Source organism: Anarrhichthys ocellatus, unplaced genomic scaffold (genome assembly GCF_004355925.1).
Source record: "Anarrhichthys ocellatus isolate YVR2014 unplaced genomic scaffold, GSC_Weel_1.0 scaffold15, whole genome shotgun sequence".
Taxonomy (NCBI): Eukaryota; Metazoa; Chordata; class Actinopteri; order Perciformes; family Anarhichadidae; genus Anarrhichthys; species Anarrhichthys ocellatus.
In genome coordinates this window covers 9,063,775-9,073,192 of record NW_022280045.1, presented here as the reverse complement: position 1 = coordinate 9,073,192, position 9,418 = coordinate 9,063,775, and the positions used below count along the sequence as shown (strand labels likewise).

General features: G+C 42.1%; 2 protein-coding genes across 2 annotated transcripts in view; one reads left to right on the top strand and one right to left on the bottom strand.

Annotated features, from left to right (window-relative positions):
- Positions 1 to 718, bottom strand: part of ints15 (integrator complex subunit 15) — a 4,120-nt gene extending 3,402 nt beyond the window's left edge. Inside the window, exons 1-2 of the mRNA XM_031855032.1 lie at positions 632 to 718; positions 33 to 233 (exon numbers count right to left, since the gene is read on the bottom strand). Of these exons, the coding sequence (XP_031710892.1) occupies positions 33 to 227 (195 nt within the window). The 5' untranslated portion in view covers positions 228 to 233; positions 632 to 718. The remainder of the gene's footprint in view (positions 1 to 32; positions 234 to 631) is intronic.
- A 727-nt stretch (positions 719 to 1,445) lies between these two features.
- Positions 1,446 to 9,415, top strand: rgs11 (regulator of G protein signaling 11). The gene is made up of 17 exons (XM_031854761.1): positions 1,446 to 1,562; positions 1,811 to 1,907; positions 2,114 to 2,164; positions 3,073 to 3,179; positions 3,435 to 3,486; positions 3,642 to 3,700; positions 3,880 to 3,956; positions 4,025 to 4,106; positions 4,731 to 4,799; positions 5,340 to 5,363; positions 5,459 to 5,520; positions 5,823 to 5,936; positions 6,148 to 6,263; positions 6,911 to 6,998; positions 7,076 to 7,214; positions 7,835 to 7,917; positions 8,002 to 9,415. The coding sequence occupies exons 1-17, from the start codon at positions 1,500 to 1,502 to the stop codon at positions 8,138 to 8,140; spliced, it is 1,422 nt and encodes a 473-aa protein (XP_031710621.1). The 5' UTR covers positions 1,446 to 1,499; the 3' UTR covers positions 8,141 to 9,415.
- Positions 9,416 to 9,418: the final 3 nt, after the last annotated feature.

Here is a 9,418-nt window from a genome sequence, read left to right as displayed (position 1 = left end):
TATATATTTGTATTTGAGGGGTCAGGCCTTACCCTAGCTGGGGTGTTTCTGTCCTTAGGTGAATGCAGGATGAACTCCTCCACCAGCTCCTGGGTTTTGGAGTCGACCTGAGGAGGCTGCCTCCCGGACTGCACCATGTTACAGATATAGATGTCCAGGTGATACAGCAGCTCTTTGGCGGCACTCAGCACATCGCGAGGCAGCAACGACTGACGAATGTCACCCATCACCACCTATCAGGGACCCGTAGAAAAATGTTGGAGATGTGTCTCATGTACTGCAGAGAAAAACTACAATAAAACAAAATCTAACACAACAATGCACTGATTCTCTGCCTGTTTACTTCTCTTTACACGAAATAGAAAACTACTGTACAAGGAACACCGATACAACAATAGTAATAACGAAGTCTAATTGTAACGTTACATTTCTATATATATGTTTGTGTCGGTTGGTGGACCAGCTTCACACTCAGTCGTTTCTCCTCCAGCCTGCTACTGCTGCTGGTTAGCAAGGTTAGCTAAAGAGACTGTTTTGAATTGCGCAACAAACCTCTCGTGGGTTAGCTAACGTTATCGTTGAAGCCTTTTTTTTAAAGAAAACACATGTATTTAATTAGTTGATGTCTTACCTCTGCAAAAAGCTCTCAATATACTTAAGGAGTTAGCCGACGTTGGCTGAGACTAGTGAATGGTCTACAAACGTCGACAGCGCCACTTCCGGTTACTACGGAAGCCTGCGTGGGATAAAATTTAGGCCATGGACGTTTTCAGCCGAGTCTGTGCATGTGCTGCTTTTTTTATGTCAACAACATCCGTTGTTAGCGAGTGTAAATTACACGAGGGCACATTAAAAATCCTCAAAACATGGACTAAAAGTGATTTCACCCTACACTGTAAGGTTTTTTAAAATTAAAAAGTCATCTTTTTTGTTATAACGCACATAACTACACAAACGCGGGGGGCGAATTACATTTATTTATTAGGCGCCACATTTCCGTTGGATGTATTTATAAATTAGCCTATTTTAGCAAACAAAGCCTCAAGTTTTTCAAAATTAAAACATTTGATAGTGCGGCAGGATGGCCATAACGAACCTAACCTTTAAGTGAAATTGTGTTACAACCATGATTTAACCCCATTTAACTGTACATGTGTACACTTTATATTTTACCTTTTTGTATACAGGACATCTCATATTTTTGAGAATCTGTTGATATTTTAGTTGTATTTTTCTCATTGAGCTTAAACACATCAGTTACAGAGAAACAAACACTTATGGACAAATAGTTATTTTCGCTTCTCTACAGGGACTATATATTATATTGTAAATCATTTTGGCATACTGTAATCCCGTCTAATCTACACAGGGGCGCGCCCGCCACCGGACCGCCCGATGGGGAAAAAAGAGAACAGTGGTGCACTCTGCGGCGCGCTCCCGCGCTGCACTTCGGTCTTGCACTTTACCGTCCCGTCGAGTGATCCCAAGCAGCCCGCAAGATGACCATCAACACCTTGGCTAAAGGAGGCTGGAACCAGGAGCAAATGGCATGCTTTCGGAAGGTATGATACAATGACTGTGTCTGCTTTACTTATTTCATGAAATGTGATACATCATGACCTACTGTGTGAATCCGAAAATATATAGCCAGTGCGAAGATGAGAGCAAGTTATGAAAGGGTGGAATATCAATATGTGTTTCATCAGAATATTTGACCTATGCATGTGTGTTTTTCTATGCTTTCCTATGTTGTGTGCATTTCCGTGTGTGTGTGTGTGTGTGTGTGTGTGTGTGTGTGTTGCCTTGACAGATGGAGAAAGTGATTGTGGCCATGCAGGACCCTGACATGGGTATGAAGATGAGAAACCAGAGGCTCCTTATCACTGTCATTCCACACGCTATGACAGGTGAGTGTGTGTATATGTGTCCCTTTATGTCAGTGGGCATTAGCATCTCTATGTGGACATGCACGTTGCAGCTTGTGTTTGTCCCAGCGATCATGCATAATGCAGCAGTGCATTTTTGGAGAATACTGTGTGCTTTGCAGAGTAGAGGGAGGAAGTTTGTCCTCTTTTCTTGTCTCCTTTGTTTTCCTTTTTTCCTTTTTCTTCAGGCCGTGATATGATTGCCTGGTTGATCCAGAAATACAGTGTCTGTGAGGAGGGTAAGTGTATTGATACATTTTGTGTTTATGTGATAGAGAGAGAGAGAGAAAGAGAGAGAGTGATTCTCTGTTTCCGTTTCCCTTGCTTGTTGTGTATCGTTGCTAGTGTGTTGCCAGGATATGGTGTTTTCTCTCAAACTGACGTGGTGAAGTGTGTGTGTGTGTGTGTGTGTGTGTGTAATGTGGGGCTTGCTGTTTCAAGTAAACAAAACGGGGTGAGCCCCAGGGCATCCAAGTTTGATTAACTCACCTGATGATCTGGGTTTAATTAGTGTCCCTGTGGTAGTTTTCACCTCAGGAGACTTTATCATAGGTGAAGTAAATTAGAGGTCGGAAAAAAAATAGCCCGCTGGTCCCTTTTGCCTCAGAGCAGACTGAAGGAGGAAAGAGAAGAGCCAGTCAGCAAGGGAGAGAGAGAGAGAGAGAGTGATAAGAGCTGATTAATAAAATGTATCGCACAGCTTATTTTGGTAGCTGTCAGTCATGGAAGTAGGGCTCTTTAACAAATGAGGAGCGACTGAAGATTGATGACGCATTTCATCGCTGGCACAAAGCTTTGCTTTGAGAGAGATTACTGACAGGGTGCAGGTGTTTGATAAACAAAAAAAGAAATGATAGATTAGGCCCACAGTATTTTAGACAACTGAAAGTATTCCTTGTGACCAACTGATTGATTGATTATTATTGATTTTCCACTTTCAGTTTGCTGAATTTGAGAGCTTTACCACTAATGAAACAGCTCTTTCATCATACGGTGATAAACCTGCCTTAAAGTAGCCCTAACGGTGTGTAAGCTTAAATAGAAGGCTGGGTGAACTACTTTAAGAATACAGCCCTCATAATCACCTAAAGACAGTGAAACTGTGAGGAACTGTGCGATGATTTGTGTCTTCTGTGGTGTTTAACAGAGGCACTGCACCTTAGTGGGATGCTGGTGAGATACGGGTACATTTACCCTCTCAAAGAGCCGAGATCTCTTGTGTTACATCCCGACGAGTCGCCTTACCGCTTCCAGGTGAGTCGGTCCTCCCCTCGTGCAGTATGTTTATTCTGCCTGCTTGTAAAAAGCCACCGTCCCTCCTTCCAGTTTAAACGCTTCACCACTTTTGACTAACGTGATCACTGGCTGTCTTCCTTTTCGCTCTCTCACTCCATTAGCCCACTTTCTAATCCCCCATCCATCTGCCTCTCTCTGCTGCCACGTTTTAATCACCCGCTTCACGATCAATCTCTATCAGAAATGTAAAAAAGGTCACTTGTTTTTTCTTAGACTCCTTATTTCTGGCTGAGTACCCGGTGGCCTGCATCAGAGCTGGACTATGGTAAGGCAATGCAAAAAAAACAACCCGGAAGGGGTAAGAGGGGATCTCAGTAAAACATATGGGCAAAACATAAAAACATATAGATCAGGTTACAAATCTCTTAACCTCTTTCATTCATTCATTTATTTAATGTTTTCCTTCTTATATGCCATCAGCAATCTATTTGGCTAAAAAGAACATAAGAAAACAAGGAGAACTGATGGAGTATGAAAAGGTGAGCAAAGTGTGTGTCTATGTGTGTAAGTAAGAGAAAGAACGTGTGTACATGTGTGTGTGTGTGTGCGTCTGGGGTAACAGGCTTTTATCATTTCTTTGGTAAATTCTAGTCCTCTTTTCTCTCTGTGTTTTTTCTTTACTTATTCATCCCGTGTCCTTCTTCCTCTTCCTTTTTAGGAGAGGTACAGTGTGTTACACAAGAGGATCAACCACACCTGGGACTTTGTGGTGATGCAAGCCAGAGAGCAACTCAGGTACACTCACACACACACACACACACACACGCACACATACACAAACTTACAGTGTGATTTACATTTAGAGCATCCAAACAGAGGCGGAAGGCTGACCGCATTGTTCTAGAATGTCAGGAGCAGGCCTACTGGCTCATCAACAGACCCCCGGTACGTTAACTGTTATTGTACTCTACTGTGTTGTATTATAACTGCACTCTGCTAAACTAAGCTATGCTATTTCATCCCACACAACTATAGAAATGTGTTTTACAGTATTTAAAACAGTCAGATGTCCCACTCACAGTCCCTTCTGCCTCTACATGAAATATTCAACCCATCTGGTAAAAGCCTCAGCTGACAAGAGAGAGAGAGAGAGAGAGAGAGACAGAGAGAGAGACAGAAAGAAAACGAATAATCATCATATTCCACTTTCTTTATGTTGTTTAAACACCACTGCAGTCCATATGATTCTTGATGGAGACAGGTAGAGAGAAGGATCAGACGGAAAGGAAAAAAGTGGGGGGGCAGGAAGGGAGAGGGTGAACCAGAGGTCAAGGGTTTGGAGGAGGGACTCCATCTTGTTTTGCTCTTATGAATTAGGGACGAGGACATGGAGAAAAAGAAAGTGAAGCTTGAGAGTAGAAATCAGAGCCAGTGGAGTGGAAAGCTCAAGGAAGGATAAGTGCTCACTCTCACGCATGTTCTCATCAGACGCACACACGCACACACACACACACACACACACACGACATTTAGTTATTTAATGCACGTATGTATGTGTATTTCTTTCAGCCTGGGGCACATAATGTGTTGGACATGGGTCTGGAGAGACCAAATAACTTCAGCGCACGAGTTACGCTGGTCAGTGACATCATCACATTTCTTAATGTCCCGTCCTCCTCTGAAAAGTCTGTTGTGATAATGTGTCTCCTGTGCATCTCTTCCGTCCCTGTTTTATTGTTTTCCTTCTCTCTTGCTGCTGGGATGGTTTCAAAGTAAGTGTGAAAGTAAGCTTTACTATAGTATGGACCCTTACAGTGTATTACAATATCTTTATAATTATAAATAGAGGTTAAACATGACGTGATAGCCACCTTCACTGTCCCACATGGAAATGGTGGCTGATTAGAACCATTTCTAATTAGCATCAGCAGCAAAGACAAATAACCATCTATGATGATTATTATATATATTCTATGTTATGACCAGTATATAATCTCACACCGTACATTGTCAGAATATATCCTGCTTTAATATTTAAAGCCATTGTTTGTGTGGGTGTACACATACAAACACAGGGAGGCTGCCTTCTACTATTGATATGACTGTATAGTATAAATGTATAATGCAGTCACTGTGTGACCAAAAGTGATGACACTTTGTTTCTCTTAACAGAACTAGAACAGTGACTACTACAAAAATGAGGTAAGCATCATATATATATTGTATACACCCTCACTGTATTGTGCATTGAGTGGATATTTTAGCTCCCTTTGTGTGCCTTTTGCCGTTGTTTACAGATTGAAACCAGTCGAAGGGCTCTTGGAAGGAACCGTGTCAAGTCGTCCATCTGCCTAGAGGGGTATGTGTCAATTTGATGAACAAACGTGTGCGGACATACATCCACATGCACATGTGCACGTGCACACAAGAACTAATGGACTTGCAGTCCTGGACTGCCTGGACCGAGCTCTACGTCTCCAGCATGCACACACGTGCACAATAAGGCTTAGTGCTCCCACTATAAGAGACACTAATGGATGCTTCCCGAGGCAAGTCGGAATTAGTGGCCATTAACTCTTATGATCGGCAGCACTAATCCAATAGAACTGTGTGTGTGTTTTTGTGTATGACGTGCCTCTGCATTTGTGTGTGTATGTGCAGTTTTGTGAAATACAGCGAGCAGTACCAGAACCACGACCCCATTATGCAAGGCTGCCTTCCCAGTAACCCCTGGATCTCTGATGACACCGCACATTGGACAATGAATTTAGAAATGTGAGAAAATACACACAGATATACACACATGCTATAACAAATCCAAACTACGGTCCACTGTTGTGGTCCAATGAATGAAAGTAATTTAGTTCAGCTGGTTTCAGCTTTTGTAGCATCTCTTAACCTTAATTGTGTAGTACAAAGTTACCACAGTGATTCATAGTGTCAGCTGATGTGTTTGTTTGTGTTGTTGCTGTGTGTTTACGAGCAGTGTACCAACGCCGACACGTCTCAGAGTGGAACGCTGGAGCTTCAGCTTCATGGAGCTTCTCAAAGACATCATGGGGAGGCGGGAGTTCATGCTCTACCTGGAGAAAGAGTTTAGCGGTGAGGAAGAGTGACTGAAGTGTTGGAATATATTCAAAATACAAACGTGAAAACGTTTAGTGATTAGGTTTGTGGATGGAGTCCGAGCCAACTTGGTGTGAGGAATTCAGACACAAAACATCACATATTTTTTGCTTTTCTTATTTCTATTCTGAACAAGCTTCTGTTTTAGAGGTTGAATCACAACCATCACGTGGTACAAGTTGGCAATGGAATAGTGGAAACGGAATTACATATGGAGTAGTGTATCACAATAATAAATGTAACTGTTATCACAGGACAATCATCTTAAACTGATTATTACTCTTATTAGCATTCAGAATTGTATTATTTCCCTGAATCACATTTTCCAATCCCAGCAGTGAAAGACAGATGGGTTGAGGTAGTGGAAAAGAAGATTAATGTAATGACATGGTTAGTTAGGGGAATGGAAAGAATAGATAAGGAGGACAAGTAGAGACATAAAGCAGGAAAGGGATCTGTTCACTCATGCAGACTTATGAAATATTGCCAAGGGCTGCATGGTTTTCCCCAGAGGCTAACCACGATATAAAAAGTCTCTCATTGTTTGTCACATTTTCCCGCACTATTGTTGCGCTGTTCACCTCCATACAAACCCAACATCTCATTGTCTGTCTCTCTGCTAGCGGAGAACCTGTGTTTCTGGCAGGCCTGTGAGGATATTAGGCACGGAGAAAGCTCCAGGATCATAGAGAAAGTGGAAGAGATCTACAAGTAAGCGTACAAGCACACAAACATGCACCGCTTATACTCACTGTCAGATGACTGCGACTCGTTTGTGTGCGGCTCAGAAACTTCCTGGCTCCTGGAGCTGCTCGTTGGGTCAACATCGACAGTAAGACGATGGATAAAACTCTAGAGGGGATCAGACATCCACACCGTTTTGTCATGGACGCCGCACAAATGCACATCTACTTTCTCATGAAGAAGGTTTGACCTCTGACACATTGTAGTTTGATACTTGAGACTTTCACCTTTAGGTGCGGATCTAGAATAACAGGACATTCCAGGCATCCAATGGTTTCAATACATTTCTATAGAATATCTTTTAACAAGCTTCATAAATCTGCTAATTGATTGTTATACCATTCAGAAAAATAAAAAATAAATCAATGGCTGCATGGAAGGGTATGATTTAACAGCGATTTAATAAATGTTGTAGATCTGAAAGGGACAAGGATCGGCATAACCGTGTATCATCAGCCTAATAATGATTACTTGAATTGGGTTTTCCGGATTTTGTGGCCCTGACAATTGTGATGTCCTTTCCTCTCCTTGGAGTTCAATTCCCCAAAAAGAGATAAACAAAAAGAATGTCATCCATACAGACAGAATGCAAAGCGAGCATATCTTATTTGGTCAAAATATACATTTTCCGCCAACTTTGTTTAGATATTGAATTTCTTCATTTTTCATCCATAAATTAAAGAAGACATCACAATGGCAACATGAAAGTTTAGCTGACAGCTAGTAGAACGTATTTAAGTGGTAATGCTGAATTTGTGTGTGTGTGTGTGTGTGTGTGTGTGTGCATGTGTTTGTGTGTAAAGGACTCTTACCCAAGATATCTCAAGTCTGACCTATATAAGAACATGCTGGCCAAAGCTATTGTTCCCCAGGAGACAAAGAAAAGGTAAAATGACACATGAATCACCACTTTTACTTTACGTTTACATTAATAGATTTAATTCTCCAACATTACACTTCTTCCTCTCAGTGTGTTCCCCTTCATGAGACGCCAGCGGCACTCCAGCCCCTCCCCTGCTCAGGCTGTCATCCACGCGACAGAAGAAGACGGGCATGCCAAGGGGGCCGGACAAGCAGGTACTAACTCTGCAGCCGGCTCCCATGTCTGATGTCGGGCCAAAAAAAAGACGCAATCTCAGTCTCCATTGTCTCTGTTGGTCACCAAAGTAAACCGCCCCCCAAGGACTTTTTTCTTTCAAGTCAAACTTTCTGTGTGAAAGCAGAGCTTTCCACTTCACTGCGACAGTACCAGAGCTAGGATATCTCTGTTACAGGTGTTAATGCGTACCTCAGCAGCATCACATCTTATTCCCAGAGCACGAGCAGGAGAAAGAGCTTTTAGTGCTGCATAGTCATTCTGCATCTACATCCCATCTCAGTCCTGCATCTCAGTCCTCAGTCCTGTTCTTGATATTGATTTCTAATACCGAGTCTTCCTTTCTGCCCCTACAGCCTGTATATAGAATCTACTCTGTCTCTCATAAGCAGGTTTAGGCAAAACGGGTTGTTTATAGGGCAATAGAGATGTAAAATATGTATTTTGTCAGAACTTTGCCTCAGCACGTGTGTGATTATTGTACAGTCTGCTGGTTTTGTTCATTCCATGCTGGAAATTCTCATTGTCATGGGTCTCGCTGTTAATTTTGCTCGAGCATGTTTTCATCCCAATAAAATGTCACAAGGACATTCAGTGTTGTGTTTTGCTCTCAGCTTTGCATACTGTGGTAAACTGTGAATGTGTGGATATGCTTTTCGTTCTCATATTCTCTTTCTTTCATGTGATCTGCTTCTTTGTGGCCCTTGGGTCTATTTTGAGCACAAAGCCTTTAAATGGTTTGTTTAAGCATTTCTTAAACTCCAGATGTGATGGCTTTGTAATATTGAATTATCGAGCTCCAGTCACTCATTTCATTTGACAGCAACTTCCTGAAGCTGACAAACCCGCTGCTATTGGCTCAGGTCTGTTCCCTACGGTGACATCTGTCGGCACATGCTGTTCTCTTTATCTTCTGCTGCTGTGTCTGAACGTATTCATTTCTTTTTACACATTTCCCCATCATCTAATAACCTTTCAGATGTTGATTCCCTCCATTGATCCCGTGGGAGCTGCAGTTTCCTCTACTGGGTTGGCTCCCTCTACTGGCTGTATGTGGGCAAAGTAACTAGCGTTATTTATCCGTTTAAATTAGTGGGTCACAACCTTTTTTATCTTGTCTACCCTTCATCACAGGTTAAGGGCTGAGTGTGAACATGGGAGGGTTCAGACCGTTGTATATACGCGTGAGAGCTGACAAGGTGAAAGTATCCAGTGTTTCAAAAGGACAGAATATTTATAAGAAATAAACATAATTTTGTTGACAACACATTCATTATTTTTTTTTTTACCC